The 23,034-nt window shown below is 47.4% G+C and overlaps 1 protein-coding gene across 1 annotated transcript in view; it reads left to right on the top strand.

The window, feature by feature from the left end:
* The window catches only part of Sdk1 (sidekick cell adhesion molecule 1), an 803,720-nt gene that overhangs the window by 611,557 nt on the left and 169,129 nt on the right, over positions 1–23,034 (top strand). Inside the window, exons 13-16 of the mRNA XM_090329832.1 lie at positions 341–517; positions 9,437–9,573; positions 21,887–22,034; positions 22,829–22,969. Coding sequence (XP_090185958.1) covers positions 341–517; positions 9,437–9,573; positions 21,887–22,034; positions 22,829–22,969 — 603 coding nt within the window. The remainder of the gene's footprint in view (positions 1–340; positions 518–9,436; positions 9,574–21,886; positions 22,035–22,828; positions 22,970–23,034) is intronic.

Raw genomic sequence — 23,034 nt, 5'->3', positions numbered from 1 at the left:
CCTCGGTCCCTCAGGAGCATCCCTTTACACTGGAGTGTTAGTTTAACAAATGACAGGCACACACCCCGTTACCAAAACACAAGTTCACGCAAGTGTTTCCCGTCATCGCCATTGTCCTGTCATAATTACGTCAGCATCCACTACACTGACCAAGATATCTGGATGCTTTTGTTTCTCTTCTTTTGCACATCTCATAAAAGTCACGATCTTAAAGAGCCTCAGTCAGTGACCTTCGGTAAATTTCACAAGGTCATCCATTACTCATTCAGATCAGCTAGGGAAGAACTGGTAATCCTGTCAGTGTAGCTATTATAATGAACACTCTGTGCTTGGCCCACAGCTATGTCTGGAAGAAGGACCACGTGGCCATCACCCCCTCTGGCAGTTCTAGAATTGTGGTGGAGAAGGATGGATCCCTCCTCATTAGCCAGACATGGTCAGGTGACATCGGAGACTACACCTGCGAGATTCTGTCTGAGGGGGGCAACGATTCCAGAACAGCCCGGCTCGAAGTCATGTGAGTACTGCCTGGACAGCGCTCATTAGCCCACAGAGCTGCACTCCACTGGCACCTTTCCAAGCCACGGCCAGGTAGCCCATGTGATGATGGTCACTGTGTGGCTCATGTCAGCCTTCTGAGGTCACCATGCCAGCGTAGCACATTGGCAAGGCCTTTTCTGGGTTTCATTCTTGGTATAGGTGTATCAGTTATAGCTATTGTTCCCATGGAGCCTTCTGTCACATCTCTCTCACAGAGATTATATCATACAGGTTGTTCATGCTGCAGTTAAGTAACAATGAGTTCCTGTTTCTGTCTGATTGCCCATCAGAACTTCCAGTCGGTGAGAGATGTCAGGGTTGGCCTACCGCAGGCTGGACTGTGGTGTGACAGCCAACTGGGCTTTGGGCTTAAGTTAGTCCCAGCTGCCTCTCTGTGGGTAAATAGACACTTTCCATTAAGTCTTTTGAAATTCTGGAACTAGTAAGCAGCTGCCCATTACTTCCAATCCAGGCCTTCCTGGAGGTCCAAGGCACAGTTGGAAGCTATTGATCTCCTGTGCCTGCCTCTTGCTTGAGCTCCCTCTGCACTCACAGAGCAAGAAGCTGAAAGGCCTGCTGACAAATCTCACTTCTTCACCATATACTTATCTGCTTTAAAAGAAAGAAAGAAAGAAAGAAATCATGCCCTCCTAGATATTCCCCAAGCCCAAGATTACAAAAATGCAGTCTGAAAAGAGTGGAAGGAATGCTGTTGCCAGGGCAGCGCACGCCTGCCCACCCATCCCTGGCCAGCGCTGTCAGGAAAAGGCAATACTGTGAGGTTTCTCATAGAGACTCTGCCCACCTTGATCCAGGAAGGATTCTGCCCATGGAAATCATTCTCTAAAAATAGCACTGGAACATTTTGAGTACATGCGTCTCATTTGTCGGTGAATCCTTAGCCCAGCCAAGGGGATTAAGAATGAAAACAACGCTTGCTGAGTGTCCTGCCCGGCCTTCTGTGTGTGTTTCCAGCATGCATGAATGAGCAAACAGGCTTAGGCCTCCGTCCATCTCTGGGGTGGGAGAAGAAAAGGTTAACCATGCATACTAGCCAGTCTAGAAAGCCCTGTTATATCTTCTGGACTGGAAATAATCTCACCCCTCCTCCCATCTGTCCCTAACCAGGATGTCCTATTGGGAACAAAAGTCCCCCTAGTTAATCCTGAGCCCTGTGGACCTAGAACGTTAGTCCTGGGAAGTCCTTGGGTCTGGGATCCAGGTTTTCCCCATTGACCCTCTCCATCCTAGCGCCTCCCCACTATTACATGCCAGTCTTACATGCTTTCAAGCCCTAGGCTCTGGGACTGTCTCTTGCCTTTGGGTCACAGATGCCTCCCACATTTCTGCCCGGGACCTGGTTGATCCAGCCTTGTAGCACTGGTTACACTTGAAGGAATAAGCTACCTTCTGGGCTTCCTCTCCTGAAGCATCTCAGTGACACTGTTTTGCCTTCTGGGTGCCTGCCACAGTGTTTGGTTTGCAGCAGGTGCTCAATAAACATATGCTGGCTGAAGGGTTGTTGAACACATCCGTGAATGGACCAGCCTCGGTTGGCTTGTCTCTGTCCCTCCTTGCCTCACTGCCCACGTATCCTGGCTCCCCACATGAACGTGCCATCACATCCCTTCCCTTTACCTTCCAGACCTGGCGTCCGGGATTTCCCCCACCCCCTTTTTCCTTTCTGATAATGTTGGAAGAACTAGCCAGTGGATTTTGGTAATCCTCTGTGCTATGCACATTTTTTTAAACTACCTTTGAGAACTCTTAGATCACCCATTGTCAGTATCAAATAAATAAGTGTTAGCAGTTCATAAGGACTCTGTCAGCAGAAGCCAAATTGCATACTTCCAATATAACACATTCTTTTTATTCTGCACAATTTTTATGTTCCACTGATTTACATATCTTCCCTACTATTTGCTTATTTGATTTCCTCTAAGTAAAACACATTTTTCAGCAACTGTTGCTGTATGTATAAAATAATAGGCTTTCTTTATGCTAGTAAAGCAGCTCATCTCTAAATATAGAAATATTTGCAGATTTGTGATTCAAAACAATTTAAGTGGCGCAGGTTGCAGAGCTGGTTTAGAAGGCTGTGGGAAGTTGTCGGTGTAATAAATGCTTTCCACACGCTGCATCAGATGTGTGTCTTCAGATTCAGACTGGCCCTGGGCTCCAGAACATCCGCCATGACAGTTGGGATGATAATGACCTCTGTTGTTACATTCACAGGCCATGCTAGAGAGCCATCTGGAATTTTAGAAGCCCCCCCCCCCATGTTTCTCAGAGAACTGGTCAAATCCAGCTCTGTGATAGCCACGATATGCCCAGGTGACCAAAGTATAAATAAAGTCAGTCAAAAAAAAAACCCTCCTATTGCTCAAGAGACTGAGGGATACTTATGGCTAACCAGGGCCCTTCAAAAGCCTGACTGTCCGTTTCTCCTTTCCCTCTCCACTTTAGTTAAAAGCCACTTTATTAAATATAGAAATTAGGAGCATTAGGAGAGAGATTTTCAAAAATAGACCATCCAGTGTGTATCCTCGTGCCTCTCGCCCGTGTTCAGTCCTTAGCATGAAACTGAGCTCCAGCCATGCTGGCATGGGGACGGGGTAACACGAGCTTCCTGCCCATAAGGGCTAGGTCAGGGCTCCTGGTCAGGCTGAGAGGGGTTCCCTACCTATCCGCTGGCTGGGGGGCTTTGGGTAGGTTGTTGTAAAACAAATCTCTCTTGGTTTGTTCAGTTTATAGACTGATCACTAATGTTACCAGCTGCAGAGGATTAAGGTCTGGAGTGAATAACCATTGTCGGCACCCTCCTGCACAGACTCTTAGAACCTGATAGCACGTATGTGCATCCTAGATGCTCAGGAATGAAAACAGGAAAATCACAGTTCCAGGCCAGCCTAACCAAAGTTAAGGGGACCCTCTCTCTAAAACAAACCAGACACATGTATAGGCGAAAATTATACTGACATCGTATCTCATAATTGTGAGGCCCTGAGTTCAAACCCCAGTATCATAACCCCTACCATTTCTTGTCCATTTTGGGAAGAGGGCCATTGCATTGCAGGTGCCATGACAGGATCTGGGCTCTTCCCTCCCCATGAGCACACTGCATTTGACCCCAGAGAGGTAACTCCTCTTGCTGAGCCTGTTGCTTGCAGCAACCTCAGGTATATAGTAGGTATCTAATAAGTGTCTGAATAAGCCTTACTCCACTTACTAAGTTCAACTAGGAGGGGGGGTCTGTTTTACATCACCAAGGATAATTAATTTGTGTGGGCTCTACGTTATCCAATCTTCCAGAAAGAGGGGCTTCTAAAATTCCCGATGGCTCGCTAGCATGGCCTGCGAATGTAACAACAGAGGTCATTATCACTCAACTTTGCCGTCCTTCGTTGTAGTCCTGTCCTTCAAATTTACCAGTACGGTAGAGCAAGAGCTTGGCCATGAGATAACTCTGCCCCCCCCCCAAGCTTCCTGCCTTATTGAGCACACCAGAGGGACGGGGCTCCTGAGGCTTTATGGATTGATTAATTGTTCAATCATTTAAAGACCCAATTAGCATTGCCTCTCTCCTCCTGAAATCAGAGACTAATTCTTATGAGTACAGAGAAAACCTAATTTACAGAGCAACTGGACAACTCAAACCCTGAGGCAGAGAAAGAGAGGGTTTTGGTGGGTTTTTTTTTCCTCCAACAAAACTACTTCTGACAAAGACATAATCAGGACTGAGCAATTTAATACCCTCCATCACCATTCTCAGACCCATCACCTTCCTCCTTCACCTGCCCAAGATGGATTTGGCCAAGTCACCATTTATGCGTCTGAGGGCCTCTGCTTTCCAGACAGAGAACCACTGGCCTGACCCTCTTCTGCCTAAGCAATTCCCCCTCTGCCAAGGTTGTGCCAATTACTCTCCCCCACCCTCGCTCTCTCGTCCTTTCTCCTTGCTCTTTCTCTTTCCCACACCTGTCTCCTTGCCTTCCAGTCCAGACTTTACTCATTGTGATGTGATGGTGGCATGATCAGCTGACTACCGTGCCCCCAAGTCTCTCTGCAGGGCACAGTGACTCAGTGCTCAGCTCCTTTCGCCTTGTTCCCTGTCTTCCTTGGGTCACCCGTTGGGCATCGCTGTCTGTGAGTCACAGCAGATCATTTATCTCCTTCCAAAGTTGGCAGAGAGACTGTGGGTGCAATCTACTCCTATTAGATAACGTGTTCCCAAATGGACTTGGAATACGTTAGGGCCTCATTGGGTCTGCGATTGACAGGACGGTCAAGGGCTTCCCAAACGTTTCCAAGATAACCAGAACTTATTTAAAGGAACACTGCTGATGCTTAAAGAGCTCTTAGCATAACTAAACAGGTGGTGTTCGACACAAAAGATACCACAGAAGCGCTATTCATACAGGACAGGGAGGAAAACCAGGCAAAGACAGATCTTCCAACCCCGAGTCTTATGGTGTAGACACCTCTGCATTGGGCCACAAAACAGGGTGTGGCACTGAAGAACTGACCCTGGTGGGTACAGACCAGCAGATCTCTGTGGGAAGGGACAGGGATGGCCTTGGGTGCTGCTGGGCTCCTAGATCTCCATTCCTATACTAAATGTCTTAGGACTACATTGCTCTTTAAGTTCTTTTAAAAAAATTATTTTAGGGGCCGGGAGTTTGGCCTAGTGGTAGAGTGCTTGCCTAGCATGCACGAAGACCTGGTTCAATTTCTCAGTACCACATACATAGAAAAAAGCTGGAAATGGTGCTGAGGTTCAAGTGGTAGAGCTCTAGCCTTGAGAAAAATCCAAGGACAGTGCTCAGGCCCTGAGCTCAAGCCCAGGACTGGCAAAAAAAAATTATTTTAGATACGTTAGGTTTCCTTGGCATGGGTTGAAACTTTCAGGTTGAGACTAAATAAAAGGAATTCTAGGATATGGAAATAAGAGATTTATGTACTTAATGTACTATGTTATTTCTCTTCTCTTTTGTTTCCCTTATGATTAATCTCGTAATGTTACTGTATCTGACTTTGTTACCTGGTATATTGTATATACATTTGTTTATTTGAAATAGGAAAGGGAAGGCGGAAAACATGAAGGACAAAAACATGAGAAGGGGCTCAGTGTGCGAGAAGTAATGCACCTACTACCTGACTAATGTAACTGTAACCCCTCGATACATTATCCCAACAATAAAAAATAAAATGTCAGGATACAAAATGAAAAAAATTATTTTAAAAAAATTTTAGCCGGGTGCCAGTAGCTCACACCTATAATCCTAACTACTCAGGAGGCCGAGATCTGAGGATCCCAGTTCAAAGCCAGCCTGGGCGCAGAAGTCCATGAGACTCTTATCTCCAATTAACCATTAGAAAACTGGAAGTGGTGTGTGGCTCAAGTGTTAGAGCACTAGTCTTGAGCTGAAGAACTCAGGGACAGTGCTCAGGCCCAGTGTTCAAACCCCACAACCGACATATATACATATATGTATATGTACATATATATAACTTTAAAGCCAAGCATAGTGATACCCACCTATAATTCCAGCACTCCAAAGAGTGTGAGGCCATCTTGGGCTGCACAGTAAGACACTCTTTTAATATATATGTGTGTGCACAATTCTGGAGTAGGGAGTTATTCTGGAGTAAGAAAGAGATAGCATTAAAATTGCAAAATTAAAACAGTTGTCTTTGTGCTTGTAAATGACTGAGAAAAGACTGGTTGTCCTCTCTACGTAAGGCTAGAGAGTCTAAACTTTTCCTTAAGATATAATCAAAGCAAACAATAATGTTACCATAAAGGTTTGATTTTTATAGGAATTTTTATTGTAAGGGTGATGTACAGAGGGTTACAGTTATGTAAATCAGGTAATAGATACATTTCTTTTAAACTTTTTGCCAGTCCTGAGGCTTGAACTCTGGGCCTGAGCACTGTTCTTGGGTTTTCTCAAGGCTAGAGCAATACCACTTGAGCCACAGCACCACTTCCAGCTTTTTCTATGCATGTGGCACTGAGGAATCAAACCTGGGTCTTCGTGCATGCTAGGCAAGCATCCTACCATTAGGCCAAACTCCTAGTCCTATGCATTTCTTTTTGAAGTGTTACCTCTTCCCTCATTTTCTCCGTTATTTTTCCCTCCGAAACCTTCTTACCCATACGTGTGTACATGCGTGCGCGCGCGCGCGCACACACACACACACACACACACACACACACACACACACCTTAAGTATTCTTTAAATCCCTAGCCTCTGGTACTTAGCACACTTGGTTACATTGGAAGTCAGGGCCTCTCTTTGCCAGGCAGGTGCCCTGGAGCTTCAGCCCCTGTTGCCTCCTCTCATTGCTTCAGTTCAGCTGGAGATGGGAAATCAGAAGCCACACGGACTGTGCAGAAAAATAAGTGAACTGTGGGGTAGACATGGAGAGCTATGCCTAGACACACTCCGAAGTGCTCAGATGGTGGCCCTCCAGCCCTAAGAAAGCTTCTCCCACCCCTGTGTGTGGCAGGTCTCTTCCATGTATGCACTGAAATTTGGACATAAAAGCTCTCGTTTTGGTGGGAAACAGATGTATGACTCATTGTCAGCCCCTCTGAAGTACGTAGTTACAGCTGTTTCCTGTCTTGTCATGAAGTGCCTCCGGTGACCTCCCAGGGTCTCCTCATGGTGTTTGGGAGACCAAGCTGCTCTTGCGTCTCTCTGCTGGTGGGGAGCCCGGCTCACAGCTCCAGCCAGCCCTACTCATCCTCCAAGCTCAGGGCTGTTGTGTCAGAAACCCGTGCATTCTGAAGAGCATCTCTACCATGTTACCATGGAACTCTCACACCAGCAACCTGGAATTAGTAGACCTCACAAGTCAAAGGCCCAGCCCCCAACACAACTGCCTACATGGTGTGGCAGCAGCCACACAACCTGGGGTTTTACCACATGTCTCATTAGTTGATAAAAACATGAGGCTTCCCACTTTTCCCTCTATCCAGAACTCGGGAAAGTCCTTGCATTAGATTATATCTGTGTGTGTGTGTGTGTGTGTGTGTGTGTGTGTGTGTGTGTGTGTGCGCATCATGCACTCCAAATCTCACTTCCAGATCTCACTGGATCAGCTCATGAGGCCACACTCAGGTGTGCAGCTAGAGGAACTGTCTTGAAAGACCATTCAGTTCTCGGGATTGCCCCAAGTCCTCAAAGTTCCATCCCAGACCGGAGAAATGTTTTGTCATTCAACAGTCCTCTGTAGATATATCTATCTAAGATTACTTTTGATTTGTCTTCAGATTGGTTATTAGCTTTGGTTTATTTGGTTATTAACTTTAGTTTCAGATCAAACCAGTTCAGACTAGAGAATAAAAATAGGAAATGGGGTTCTAGAGAAGAGATTTTTTTTATTTTAAGAAAAATGCTATGTATTTTATTTTTAAATGTAATATTATTGTCAAGCTAATGTACAGAGAGGCTACAGGAGGAGTTTTTGTTGTTGTTGTTGTTTGGGGAGCATTTTTTATCCTGGTATTTCCTGCTTATTGGCCTTTATATAGTGATAGTTCAGTTTGTGGAAAACTCAAACAGAAATAACAGCCCTTTCTGTGATTGAAAACTTAATTCACACTAAGCAGAAAACAAGACTGCATTTCAGACTGAAGTTTACGCTTCACTGTGCTAATGGATAATGTGGTTCCTGTCTCCATGAGAAAGAGTGGCCTGCTTAAAGATGGTGTGTGGATTTGGGAGAGCTGTGTTTCTCAGGTAGCCGAGGGTACAAATAAGCTTCATAAATTGCCAAGTACAATGAGTATGTATTAAAGCCTCAGATGTAATGATGGGGCTTTGTGGAGCTGTGTGGTTCTTCAGTGAGTGATATCTAAGGAATACTCAGGTAGTTGAGGGGTGATGTGCCACACCTCAGCGCCCCTTTCCCCAGCACTGCCAAGGAGCAAGTGGCAAAGGTTCACTCTTCCAGAATGAACTCAGAGCAGCTCCTGTCCAGCCCCGGAGATGTGGGTTAAACACTGAGCTCAAGGAGCTTGGGGCTTCTAGGTTACAAACTTGTCCTTGGCAGAGACCACGAAGTAGGGTGTCACAGCTCTGTCACCAGGAAAACTTCTCTGTTAGAATGTATCTACTTTAATTGCGTCTCCATTTTATGGACTGCTGATGTGTTATTTAACATTTCCGTGGGATTTCAGTTAGTGTTTTCACCACATTTCCTTTGAAGAGCTTCCCCTAAACCCCCATTAGCTGGCAGAAGACAGAACGATAATATAGCTACATGCTGTCAATAAATGAACCGACTCTGTTTATCTAAGAATGCATATGGGCATTTTTGCTAATAACTCTAAACTCTAGTGTGGAAAACTTCCACTCCAAGTCACCCCTTCCAGGGTTTTTTTTTCTCTTTACATGATTTTCCATATTTCCATTTTAACTTCCACTTATACAGTCAAATTGTTGATCGAGTTTTGTCTTGAATAATATATAAACATATGTCCACTCAGGAGTCTGAAATGTAAAGAATCACAGTTCAAAGCCATCCTGGGATGAAAAATCCCTGAGACTCCTACCTACAAAATAATAACCATCGAAAGCCAAACTGGAGGTATGGCTCATATGGTAGAGCCATCAGCTTACCAAGCAAGTCGAGCAAGCATAAGGCCCTGAGTTCAAACCCCAGTACCAGAAAAGGGTTTGCAGACTGAATGCCATGTGATACCATGGGGAACAAATCAAATTACGTTCAGGAGACAAAACAGCACAAGTGCTGGAGCTCAGCTTCATTTCTTTCCAGCAACAATGTTTGGGGCATACTTCATGTTCTGTTTCCACCCAGCACACAACCAGGAACCTCCCAACCTCCTGTAAATCTGACATCCTTTCCTTCCTTCTTCCCTTCAAGTGAACTGCCACACCCGCCTCAAAACCTCCTGGCCAGCCTGAACCCCTCGCACAGCCACTCGGTGACACTTTCCTGGGTGCGGCCCTTCGATGGAAACAGCCCCGTGCTCTACTACATCGTGGAGTTGTCTGAAAACAGTAAGTGAGACGCAGTGCTGCCCTGTGCAGACAGCAGATCCAGCCCTGGGTTCTCAATGCCATCCCCTCACTGTTGGTCTGGACCCAGGCAACCAGAGGGTCAGTGCTTCGCCTCCTTCCGAGGGAAAGTGTGCCTCACGCTTCAGGAAAGGCTCGGTCACGCAAGCAGTAGGCTGGAGGGCTCTTGGTGACCGGCCCGGGTTTGGAGGCAGCCTGGAAGGGGACACTGCACCCAAGGGCTGCTCTGATAGTGGTGAGGTGCCTCCCCCTCCCCCTTGGGAAGCTTTGAGAGTCTACCACTTCTGTCTCTACCTGTGGAAAGTTTCTGTTGTGTAGATGTGATGCCAAGTACTGCACAGATCTGCGATTTCCTCCTGCCTTGGTTCTCCATAGCCTTTGACGTAACCTTGGCTCCTTCCTTGCTTCCCTCCAGCCTTTCTGACACTCCCCTCACCCCTGTCAGCCTGTTTCTCCCCACCACCTCCAGCTGCTCGCTCCTCTGCTCTCCCTACATCTCTTCCCCTATCTACATGGCAGGCCAGCACATCTCAACTTCAGGATGACTGAGATCAGCCTCCTCTTCATGGTCCCTCCCTGGCGCCTCCAGCTCCCATGGACACACGCAGCCTAAGGACTCTGTCCACACCTCCCACTCCTAACCCACACTTGCTTCCTGCAGTGGTCGGTCTGATGGGCTTCATTTCCTCTCCTCTTTCTCTTTGGTGAAAGTGTCTTTGTTGGATGATAACACCACACCAGTCACAGCCACAATGTCCACTTCTTATTTTATGGCAGCATGGAAGTCAATGGCCTTAGAGTCACACAGCCAGTAATGGAGACTGTGGAGCTTCCAGCTGTCTGGCTCAGAGCCTGGCTCTCCAGGCCTCTGCTGAGTGGCCTGGGGCCTGAAGTATAGGAGTATACTTCAGTGGCAGCTTTGCAATGGTGGCTGGCCAGGTCAAAAGTGCACTTAGGTTCTGGCTGCTGGCCGTTCAAGGGTGCCACATGAGAAGCTAGCTTGGTCTGGAGGTGTTCCACTCAAACCAGCCTCCCGGGGGAAGACCCAAAAGCCATGTTTTGTTTTCATTCCTGGATTCCAGAGCTCACACCTTTGCTATGGTGGCTCCAGTCCTGAGCATAGCTCAGAGTTGTACCCTTCTTCCATCCCTGCGGGGCCCCTGGTCAGTGCTGTGGAGAGGACTGTGTGGAGACCAGGCCGCCCACAGACAGGGTCTTCGTTTCAGTTCAGCTACACCAACTAGAGAAGGAAGGGTCAGCACTATTTATGAAAATAATCTTTGAGAAGATGAGGTTTTCCTGAGGGTGTCACAACTGTGCAGCCTGTGGCTGTGTGTGAAGAGCATGCGACAGGAGCAGAGCACCTGTCATCCAACGTCTGACAGATCCCCACCCTGCACACAGCCTGCACGCCTCCATCTCCTGAGACAGATCTGGGTCCTATTTCTGCCTCTGTCCGCGGTCCCTTGTGCTTAGTAGCTACTCATCAAATAAGATAACAGACATCTTCTCTCGTGGAGTCCCCAAGACAAACTCAGATTTACAGCCCTTGGCTATCTTCCAGAAGGAAAAGTTCTACCTTCCTGGTTATATCAAAGACAGCATTGCTTCAAGACGCCACCCCAGCTGTTAGCATGGCTGATGGCACGACTGGCTTGTCCTGTCAGACATCTTGCCGAAATCAGACTCATGCTTCATGTACAGCCATCCATTCATCCATCCATCCATGCATCCATGCATCTGAGTGACAGCTTCTTGTCTACATTAGACACTCTTCCGGATGCTAGGATACAACAAAGTGATCTGTTTCAGTGACATTGCATCCATGGGTCACTACCCTTGCTTTTGTTTTCTCAGAGCTGGGGTTTGAACCCAAGATTATAGACATAGTAGGCATGTCTCTACCTCCTCACCACAGGGCCAGCCCCTGTGTGCTATAGACTGGCCAGTGGTAGCCAAAGGAGTGCCAGCCACACCTCTGAATGCTGTTTTGTTCCATTGAGAGTGATGAGGAATCTCACTGGGCTCTCCTTAACTGGTGACCCTGACAAATGGACCCATCTTGGGCCTGCCTATCAATGGGAGGAGAAGGGGGCCAGGCCTGGCGAAGGTCTCAACAGTTTGTCCTTCAGAGCTGCCATTGCAGGTAGCATTGACGCATCAGGAGTAACCAGCTGGCCATCTCTTGGCTGTCCCTGACTGTAGTGGCACAGTGTCTGGTCTGTGGCTTGAGTTGCAGCTTAGTCATGTTCCCTTCTGCCACAGCCTACAGGAAGCCCCGCAGGTGATCAGGTTTTGATTAGGAATGAGTACCCTTAAGTAGCAGCTGAGCAAGTGGGCTGATGATAGCCAGAAAGAACAGCTGAGCAGCAAGCACACTGGAATGGAAATTGTGCTTGGCTTCCCCTCAGCATGGTGCGCTTGGCCCATGGTACTAAGTAGTCCCATCCTGAAGCCCTTCCCCTCAGCTCCTTAGCTCCTTGTGGCAGGACACTGCTGTTCTCTCGGAAGTTCCAGATCTAGCGGGGGCCAGGCAGATGCAGCTTAGTGACTGGCCAAGGCCAGAGCCTCACAACCCCTTCCTGCTGACCGCTCTTGCCTCCAGAGGGGCCTCTGCCAAGCTCCACAGAGCAACATTCAGGAGCTGCATCTGTATCTCTGAACATGGCCCAGTCCATGCCTGTCCACCGCAGTATTCCTGGCCCTTGATCACTCTGTCCATTGGAACTCTGTGGCTCCAGTTTCTTCTCCCCTCTTCCTCATTTGTCAGGAAGTGCAAGCCAGGATAAGCCATCTCCCCTGCCACAAGCCTGTCAGATCATGGCAGAGAGAGCCTATGGTCTCTGCCCAAGGATAGGGTGTGCTGTCTTCCTCACCATAGCCTCCACCACAGTGTGCCCCACTTGTTTCCACCTCCGCTTGAACTCTGTGGTGACCCAGCTGTATAAGACTCCTCGTGGCTTAAACAGTAGGTTCCAGGTTTCTTAACATGGAACATAGCACAACTTGCCATCTGACCACTCTACCTCTCCACATGTGCCACCAGCCACGGCATTGTGTGCTTATAGTCCCTGAGCATGCCAGATACTCGGTGCCCAGCATGTCAGAAATTCTCTTCTCGGGGACAGGAGTTTGACCTAATGGTAGAGGGCTTGCCTAGCATGCACAAAGCACTAGGTTTGATTTCTTGGTACCACATACAAAGAAAAAGCCAGAAGTGGTGCTGTGGCTCAAGTGTCAGAGTGCTGGCCTTGAGTAAAAAATGTCCCAGGCCCTGAATTCAAGGGCCAGGACTGGGGAAAAAAAAAATCTCTTCTCATCCTGCCCTCCCACTCTGTGGGGTGCTGTCCTTGGTGCTGCTCTACACACTATGGAAACAAAGCCTTAAGGACAGCACTGGGCAGTGAGCCTAGTAGTAGAGTATGTAGGGGCGGTGGTGTTAGTCGTGGCCCACTTCCATTTCATAAAGACGTTCTCCGCTTTTCAGGGCATTTCTGGTTTTGAGTTTCAGGACTTTTGGCAGCTGCCTGAGTGTTCTGTTTTTGATTATTGGCAATGTTGGAAGTTTTCCATGTAGGTTGACATCTTGTACTGTTCTCGACTGTGATGTTATACTCCTTTCTCCCATTTTTTTTGCCAGTCCTACGGCTTGAACTCAGGGCCTGAGCACTGTTCTTGAGCTTTCTCAAGGCTAGAGCTCTACCACTTGAGCCTCAGCACCACTTCCAGCTTTTTTCTAAGTATGGGGTACTGAGGAATCAAACCCGGGTCTTCTTGCATGGTAGGCAAGCAATCTACCATTAAACCAAACTCTTGGCCTTCCCCATTTTTCTATCCAGACTTTAAGATGTTTGATGTCATCTGTGACATGTATTTTTTTCCAGTTTGCTTTTACCTGTAATTTTTGCACATTACTTTTTAACATAGAGAAGTGTTTGTTTCCTACAAAGTTACACATATCGATATTTCTCTTTACTATTTCATCACTTTTGTGTCTGGCTATTTTAACAAAATCAAGCAAAAAGTAAATATAAATTTCAGCTTGTTCTTAATTAAAGGGTTGGTTTTTAATGTACTTAACTCTTTAGTTGCATCTGGAATTGGACACAAGAGTTTTTTTCTTCCTTAAGTGAACCTTACTAGCAAGATTTATTGAATAGTCCATGTATTGTGTGTGTATGCACACAAACACACAACACACACACATACACACTTTGTTTGCATATGCATGCTCCAGTCCTGGGGTTTAAACTCAGAGCCTAGGCACTGTCCCTGAGCATTTGTGCTCAAAGCTAGTGCTCTACCACTTGAGCCATAATAGCTCCACTTCCAGCTTTTTTTTTTTTGGTAGATAATTAGAGATAAGAGTTTCACAGACTTTCCCACCTGGGATGGCTTCAAATCACAATCCTCAGATCCCAGCTTCCTGAGCAGCTAGGATTACAGGCTTGAGCCACTGGCACCAAGCCAGTCTATGTATCTTTCATGTTTACTTTTTTGTATACTAAGTGGATGTGGGGTTTCCATAGACCCATCATCTGTCTTTCCTTCCAGTTTTACACTTTCTTAATTATTGTAGTTCCAGAATGTGTATTGTTTTTTGTTGTTTTGGTTCATTTGGGGGGTTGGTTGGTTTGTGCTAGTGTGAGGGCTTCAACTCAGGGCCTTGCACTCTCCTTAGATGTTTTACTCAAGGATGATACTCCATCCCTTGAGCCACAGATCCATTTCTGGCTTTTGCTTGTTAATCTAGGATCAGAGTCTTGCATATCTTCCTGCCTGGGCTGGAGTTGAACCAAGGTCCTCAATCTTAGCCTCCTAAGAAGCTAGGACTACACGTGTGAGCCACGAGCACTTGCCAGACTTTCTTATTTCTTGTCATTAATGTGTCTGTCTCTGCTTTCTGAAGCATCTTGGTTATGTCAGATGTCAGTCCAAAATCAACCAGGGGAAAACATGCTTTGAGGCCCAGGGCCTCTCCAAGCCCCCCTGCCTGGCATCTTTGGGGTGGAGGGCTCTCTTTATGCTGCATGGCTGGGTTCTTTCTTCTAATTCCACAGGTGTCTTTTCATGCATAGACCCACTGCTGTCCTGCACACAGCACTCCAGGATCTCTGTTGCCCAGGGATAAAAACCCCTCACGATCGGCACTGCACAGTGTGGTTACCGTCTTATTCTCGTCGTTATTATGGACTTAAAAGCTGATGGGCTTTCTGCTGCTTCACTCACTACCACAGCCCAGACTTTGTTCCTGGGGCTTCTGGTCATTTCAACGCTGTCTTTGAACCGTAGCTCACAGAGGTGTTTTCTAATCACCTCCAAGTTGTTAGGGAGTGCTTTATGTTTCAGCTCGTTTTCCCCTGGGCATCAGCATATTGAGAATTGCATTCTATTTGTAGCATTTGCTCCTGGTTTTAAATGCACCCAAGGAGACCATGCCTGTCACAGGTATTTATGAAACAGGTATTTAAGTAGGGAAAACACTTTCATTAGCAGACATTTGGAGAATAAAGCATGGTGGGGGGCAATAAAACCTGGTGAAGAAAGAGCCCTAGCGGTGTCAGATAGGGAGCTTGGAAATGTCTCAGGCCTCTGAGAATCATCTCCCCAGTTGGTCTAACACCAATCTTCAGAAAGAAAAGACAACACACACAAACCAAATCAGGCCACCATGGGCATTAACTGTTCCACATGTGAGGAGATAGGCTGGGGAGCTTCAGAATTCACCATACTACATGATTCTAAGAAGACAGACATTGAGGAGGGAGGAAAAAAGCCACCAGAGTCCCATACTCCAAAATGATTTGTGTGTCACTATATTGTGTGCACAGTAGATCTGAGCCTCCCTGACTTAGAGCTGCCTGGAGCAGGCTATGTACTCATCACAAAATGACCACTGAGGCATTAAAACCCCATGTGACTTCATGTTCTTTTCCTCAGACACTGACAATACTCGATTAACTTTTCCCATCACACCCCCCCCACTACCGACGCCTGTTTGTGACATGCCACAGCTCCACAAGTCTAAAATGTCCGCTTTGTCATTCCAGTTAAGCAATCCACATTAACCTTGCTTTAGGAAACATGTTTTCCCACACTTAAAGGCAGGGAGAAACTCAGCAGATTACACAATTTCAACACAGCTGGTGAGCAGCAGAGCCGGCTAGGAGATCCTCCTAGGAGATCCTGTGCATTGTGCACAGGAATGATAAGCTTTTGGTTTTGAAATTTCTTTCCCCCCCCCGCCCCTTTTTTTGGTGCCAGTCCTAGGGCTTGACCTCAGGTCCTGGCCACTGTCTCTGAGCTTTTTATTGCTTGAGGATGGTACTCTACCACTTGAGCCACAACTCAACTTCAGGCTTTTCACTGGTTAATTGGAGACAAGAATCTCACAGACTTTTGTGTGAGATCCTCAGATCTCAGCCTCCAGAGCAGCTATGATTATTCATGTGAGCCACCCATGCTTAGCTGCAAAGTCTTTTCAGTTTTTAAACTTGTTATTTTTGACAGTACCTTGTTAAGGTCACTTGTAAACCCAGTGTGCTGGTACACCTGTAATCCTGGCTATGCAGGAAGCATAGGAGGATCGGAGTCTGAGGCTGGCTCTAAGAAAAAGTACACTACCTATATGAAAAAATAGATTTACAAAGCAAAAGGGGCTGGAGACATGGTTCAAATGGTAGAATGCCTGCCTAACAAGCATGAGGCCCTAAATTCAAACTCTAATACTGCCAAAATGCATATTTAAATGCATATGTGTATGTGTGTAAAAGATCTACAATAAAATGGATTTGCTGTGTATATGCATGTAAGGTATAGCATCAACAAAATCATGTTTCACCAACCAAATGGACAATTAAGGCAAAAAGGAAGTTACCCGTGTTCAGTGTGGTGATGTCATAATGACATGGTCTCTGCCTGGGCACCTTTCCTCGGGAAAAGCATTACATGGTCCCAGAACAATGGCTTCAGCCACCATTAACCCTGTTACCAAGGGCTTCATCTATTTCCTACTTTTTTTTTTGCTAATGCGTTTAAAGGAAATTCTATTATTTTGTCCCTAACAAAATTATAGGCATCCTTAATATTATCTAATACTCAGCATATATTTTCCTAGCTGCCTGAAAAAGTCTTTGCACATTTGAAAAGGGGGTTTTTCACATTATTATTGTTGATATTATTATCATTCAGTATATGCATACTAGGCAAGTGCTCTACCACTTGAGCTACCCATCCCTCCTCAGACCTTTGTGCATATATTTTGTTTTTGACATGTAATCTGGGATGGCTGTAAACTCTCCATTCTCCCACTTTTACCTCCTAAGAGGCTGGAATTGCAGGTATATACCACCATTCTTGGCCCTGCATTTGATTTTCTTCAGTCGGGATCCAAATACAGATGTGCCCAGTGCATTGTTTAGTCTCTGAACATCATTCAGTCAACAGAAGCTGCCGCTGGCCGCATCAGCCTCTCTATCTCTCTGGATTAGGCAGGGCCACGGGGTTTGCTGCTTGTCCTGAGACTGCCCCATGTCTTAGATGTGGATGGTGTGACTGTCACAACCATCCTTGCGACCTCTTCCTTGCTTAGTGGCTGGATTAGGTTCACATTCAATCCTCACGTTTTTATCTTCCATAGAGTGTTCATTCGTGTGTGCACATGTGTGTGCATGCATGCGATCCTTAGATCCCCCGGGCACCTTCTGCTCCACACACAAAGCTCCACACTGGTGATGTCCAGCCTTCCCCATGAGTCTAGGCACTGACCCCCTGTGCCGAGTAGATCACATCGATCAGGCTCAGGAGTCCTGGTTTCCTGGACTTGTAGAGCAGTGTCCTGTCACCTCCCTGAAGCCCTCCCAGCTGCCCATGGCTGCACGTGGCTCCACTCATCAGGGGTGTGTGATGGAGATGATCCTTGCAACAATTAAAAGGAAGCTTCCTTAAAAAAAAAAAAAAAAAGACTTCCTTCCTCAGGTACCATTAATAGAGAAAACAATGGTAATGCTCTTAAAAGAAAAAACACTAGAAGTCTAGTACTTTTCCAGAGATTGAAAAGCTCCAGCATTTGAACCAGCAGAGAGTACAGTGAAGTCCTTGTGCATTGGTGCTGACAGCTAGGCGTTGATGAGTGGCAGCCGCTGTGTGACAGAGTAGCTTGGTTTGGAGTGGCTTGGTTGGAGGTGCCTACCATTCCCGCCTTCCAGATCAGAGGCCTGCAAGGACTCCTTCGTCCCCAAGGGGGAGGTGGAAGGCAGGACACTTGCGTGGGATCCTTCCCTTCACCGGGCACTCCCCTCCATTCTAGTCCATCGATAAGCAGTGTGTCCTACACATCTGTGAGCACTGAGAATCGTTAAAGGGATTTTGCTTGTTGTCAGGAACAGATTTACTATTTAAATTGTAACTGTTCTCAGCGAGCTTGCAATTCTGAAGCTTGTGAACGAACAAATCCTTCCCAAACCACTACGCATCTTTTTTTTTTCCTCTAACAAATCAAGGGTGCCCATGAGATGGATCGAGTTCATTTGTATTAGTTTTCAGTTTAATCTCTTTCCCTGCCAGATCTTTTATCTTGTAGTCGGGAGGGAAAAGAATAAGTGAAGAATTCTGCAGGTATACCCAGTGGACTGAGTAGAGCCGAGACGTGGAGATGAATAGGCTATCTTGTCAGATCACAGTGGGCAGTGGGCCCTGTGACTCAAGCCCTGGACTTTCTAGCTCTGTTTATGCTCTGAGTGAACAAATGGCCTAGGGTTATTGGAAGCAGAGGTTGGGAGGGATGGCTCAGGAAAAGTAGTGTCCCAGTGTGGCTTTGTGTTACTGTAGAGGAGTATCTGAGGCTGGCTGATGTCTAAAGAGAAGAGGTTTGTTTGGCTCACGATGCCACTGACTGGAAAGTCACAGCATTTGCCAGTGCCCCTAGTTATATCCCAACATGGCAGGGCGGTAGGAAAAGTAGTAGATGTGTGTAGAGAGGCCAGGAGAGCGCACAGAGCTGCTTTGTCATGACCTGGCTGCAGGGAACAAGTCTAGTCTGGCAACAGCAGCAACATTCTCATGTTAAATAGAAGGGAAGGGAGGGGGCATGGAAGAAAAATATAGGAAGGGGTAACCATGTTCATGTACTCATTACCTTATAATGTGACTGTAACCCCACCACACAGCACCCTGATAATAAAATAAGAAAATATTACTTTTAGAAAAAGCACTAATCTAGTCAGGCAATGGTGACGCATCCCTGATATCCTAGCTGTTCAGGAAGCTAAGATTTGAGGATTGCAGTTCAAAGTCAGCCTGTGCAAGACAGTCCATGAGACTCTGATCTCCAATTAACCACCAGAAAGCCAAAGATATAGCTATGGCTCAAAGTGGTAGAATACTAGCCTTGAGTACAAAAGCTTAGGGACAGCACCCACTCTTCCAGTTCAAGCCGCAGGACTGGCACAAAAAAAAAGAAAGAAAGAAAGAAAAGAAAAGAAAAAGAAGCCGTAATCTCTCTTAAAGATCCCCATGCTCTCAAAGTCACAAGCACCAACTCCTTCACTCTGGGGACCCAGCCTCAACATGACTCTCAGTGGGGATGTTGTGTTCAAAGCACAGGAGTGCTTTTGGACCCTTCCTCACACAGCTGTCACTCACTCTGATGGAGCCAGTGAGGCGGCCCCTGGTGGTCACTGTGGGAACTGCAGACAGGGAGGTATGCTGTTACCAATCAGGGCTCCTTCAGGAAGCAGGTGGCAGGGAGATGGGGACAATGAAGGAAATCACATTTGTTTGCACTGGCACACTACCATCTGAGCCATGTCTCCAACCCAGCATTTTGCTGGCTATCTTGGATATGGAATCTCACAGACTTTGCTGCCCGTGCTGACTTTGAACCATGATCTTCCAGATCTCAGCCTCCTGAGTCATTAAGATTATAGGCATGATCCCTCAGCATCTGACAAGTTCTATTGTGGGAAAATACACAGAGCGGCCCTTCAGCTGGTTTTGAGAGCAGCTCAGCAATGTCAGGTACACTCACGCTGTGTCAGCATCACCACCACTCATCTCTGAAACTCTTCGTAATGTATGAAAGTGAGACCTGAGCCAGGCAGCAGTGCTCCTGGCCCCCGCCCTGAGCCTCTTCTACGTTCTGCCTGTGAATTTCATTGCCACCATCTCTCACAAAAGTGGAATAAAACTAGTATAATGATCCCTTGGTCCTTAAGGTTCATGCATGCTGTAGACTGGGTCAGAATTCCTCTTTCTTTTAAAGTTGAGTAATCTACCATGATTTTTTAGTCCATCTATCCATTTATGGACCCTTGAGTTGCATCCACCTTTTGGCCACTGTAAATAAAGCCATTCTGAGCACCGTGCATAAATACCTCTCCACACCCCTGCATTTGTTCTTCTGATATGGACTCAGAAGTAGAACCACTGGATGATATTGTAATTCCTTTTATAATTTTCCAAGGAACTACTGTACCATTTCCCACCGTGACTGCACCATTGTATTCTCCTTATTAACACCTGCTTTGCTGTTTTCTTTGTTTTATTGGCTACCAGCCATCCTAGTGGGTGTGAGGTACTTTGTCATTGTGGTTGTAATGTGTTCCCCATTCTTACAGAAATATAAACGATATCTAATGTCTCTAAGCAGAAGAGCTCATATTCGGTGTGTGTGTGTGTGTGTGTGTGTGTGTGTGTGTGTGTGTGTGTGTGTGTGTGTGTTTCCTGCCAGGTTCATTGGCTTTGGCACGACACTGTTTTTGTGACTGTGTGCCCTGGCATGGCAGTGACTCTCCCACCTTCTGCCTTGATAAGGGAGGCTGGCCAGGTGGCTCTGGGCTTTTTAATGGCATGAATGGGAGGCAATGAGGCCGCAGGAACGGGGAGAGAACAAGTGGGCTTTAGGTAGCTAATTAAGAATGCACACATCATGTTTTTAAAGGGAACATAAAGAGACAAGGGTTCATAGCAATTGCCAGTTACCCGTATCACCAAAAATCAAGAGCCAAGAGCGAAACGCTACCCAGCTGGCGGTGTAGGCTGCATTTCCAGAAAGGCATTTTTGGAAGCAGCTTTCTTTGAAATCATTCGAAAGGATTCAATCTCTGTAGCCCAACTGGCATGGTCCTTTAAGAGCTGCCTAGCATGGTGTCGAGGAATCCAAGCCAGCAAATTCCCAGTCAAGGAGTCAACAGAGATGGCCTTTGGGAATGTCCTTTTTATTTTGGGGTATCGGGGGGCCACGTTCTGGAGGGCCTGGAAGGTGCCCCAGCGCTGGATGCACCAGAGGCGCATGCTATGGACCCTTCATGTGAGCCTTCAGGTTTGTGGGGGAATGGCTAGGGTTCCCGGTGGAGTCGCCAGTGTGTGCATGTCAGCAACGCCCCAGCACTGCAGAGGCTCTCCTGTGCCCTGTCTGCTGCTCAGTCTATGGGGGTGGAGGCCAGCAGGGTCTGAGTGCTTGCTACCCTGCCGGCCTCTCCCCATGTCTTACCTCTCTTCACTCTCAGCCTGCCAAGACAACCAGGCATCCCCACACTCAGACTGGGGGCTGCCAGGGACGCCGAGCCCCCTGCCAGATCCCCTCTACTCTACAAAACACGCTGGCACGTGGAAAACTGTAAAAAAAGAAAAAGAAAAAAAGAAAAAAATAGCTCACAAATGTGGCGGATGCCCGCAGAGCCTGCCAGAGCCTGCCATGCCGACAGGGGCCCATGTGGCTGCCAGAACGGTGCTTGCCCACCTGCTCGGAAGCCAGGCAGGAAGGGATTCCAAAGGAGCTGTGAATTCCTCAGCCCCTCTGCTGCCAGAGCTGCATGGGGCTGTGGTGGTGATGGACTGCAAGAGTGCCCAGCCCATCTGTCTTACCATCCTCCTTTCCTCTTTTATTAAAATGTTAATGAATATAGTTTTTATTTATCACTCCCAGACAGTGCAGCATCCTTTTCCAGGAGACAAAGCTGCAATCTGTGTCTGACCATGTGTGCCCACACGGAACTTTTTCCCATTTGCATATTGAGCCCAGGAATTAGGAATGTTTTGGACCCTTTCGAACTGCCAGATGCAGATTGAATCCCTTTACTTGTTGATGACAGCCCAGAGGTAATAGGAAATGTGCTAGGTTTGCAGCAGGAGGCCTGAGTTTCATGCCAGGCTCACTAGTGGCTAGGCACATAACTAAACCTCGATGTGTGCATCTGGCAAATGGGTACAGCCTCCCCCTCCTCTCCTGGCATTATCTTGGGGACAATCTCCACTCCTCATGCAGGCTGACGTGGGTCTTGCTCATCCTCTGTAGACTCTCCGTGGAAAATACATTTATCCAACGTTGGCCCAGAGGAGACCAGTGTCATCATGAGCGGCCTGACTCCAGCCCGCACCTATCAGTTCAGGGTGTGCGCAGTGAACCAAGTAGGAAAGGGCCAGTACAGCGCGGAGACGAGCAGGTGAGTGCTGCCACCCTCCCTCCGCCATGGCGGGCTGCATGGCCACAAAGCCAAGCACAGTGGCACGTTAGATGGAAGCAGGAAATCAATTGTCCCTTAGCAAGACTGGCAGAAATTTGACAAAGAAAAGACAGTCCCAAGGAGACCTGGGTAGGACTCTTCAGCTCTTCCTTAAGTACTCAGAGCCAAGTGTCTTAGATTCCTCACCGGGGTTCCTGGCTGTGTCTACACAGACAGCTCCTGGTGGCACAGCCTGTGGTAAGCAGGAAATGGAGAGCTGGCAGGGGTGCTGTGATGGCGGGGCTTTCTCTCCACACAAGGCTGCGCCCCATCTCACAGGACGTAAGCGGATGTGTGCAGAGCTGACTGCCCCTCCCCCACTTTCCTGGGAAGGTCATTTTGGGAAGCTCAAGCAGAAGTGACCCAGAGAAATGTCTCCAACCAATGTCAGGGTGCCATCCCCCAGACACCCCAGATGGAATGGCTTTTACTCATTCAAGATAGAGGAGTTTCGATGAGAAATAAGCAGTCCTGCAGGCATGTCAGATCTGGGTCTCTCTTCAGACACACCGCTCGCCTCCCACACCTGCCTTGTCACCAGCCCGGCCCACTTGCCAGGGTGCTGATTTGAGGTAACTACTTCACACTTGGGGTGAGAACTACTTCACACCTCGGGTGATCAGCTGTGCCTTGTCCTCCTCGGCTCGGACTTCCAGGTTCTGCATGGTGAAGGGCACCGAGGTCCTTTGTTCCTGGCACTCACCGTCTCTCCCCCACCAATCCTTTATCGTTAGGTTGATGTTGCCTGAAGAACCGCCAAGTGCTCCCCCAAAAAACATCGTGGCCAGTGGGCGGACCAACCAGTCCATCATGGTGCAGTGGCAGCCACCCCCAGAGACAGAGCACAACGGGGTACTTCGAGGCTACATCCTCAGGCAAGTAGCATGTGATGAGGCCTCTCCAGGCTTCAGCCTCACTGCATGAGTGCACAGCTTGGGGC

This window comes from Megascapheus bottae, chromosome 3 (assembly GCF_031878675.1).
Source record: "Megascapheus bottae isolate mThoBot1 chromosome 3, mThoBot2.hap1, whole genome shotgun sequence".
Taxonomy (NCBI): Eukaryota; Metazoa; Chordata; class Mammalia; order Rodentia; family Geomyidae; genus Megascapheus; species Megascapheus bottae.
This window is presented reverse-complemented; position numbering and strand designations above follow the sequence as displayed.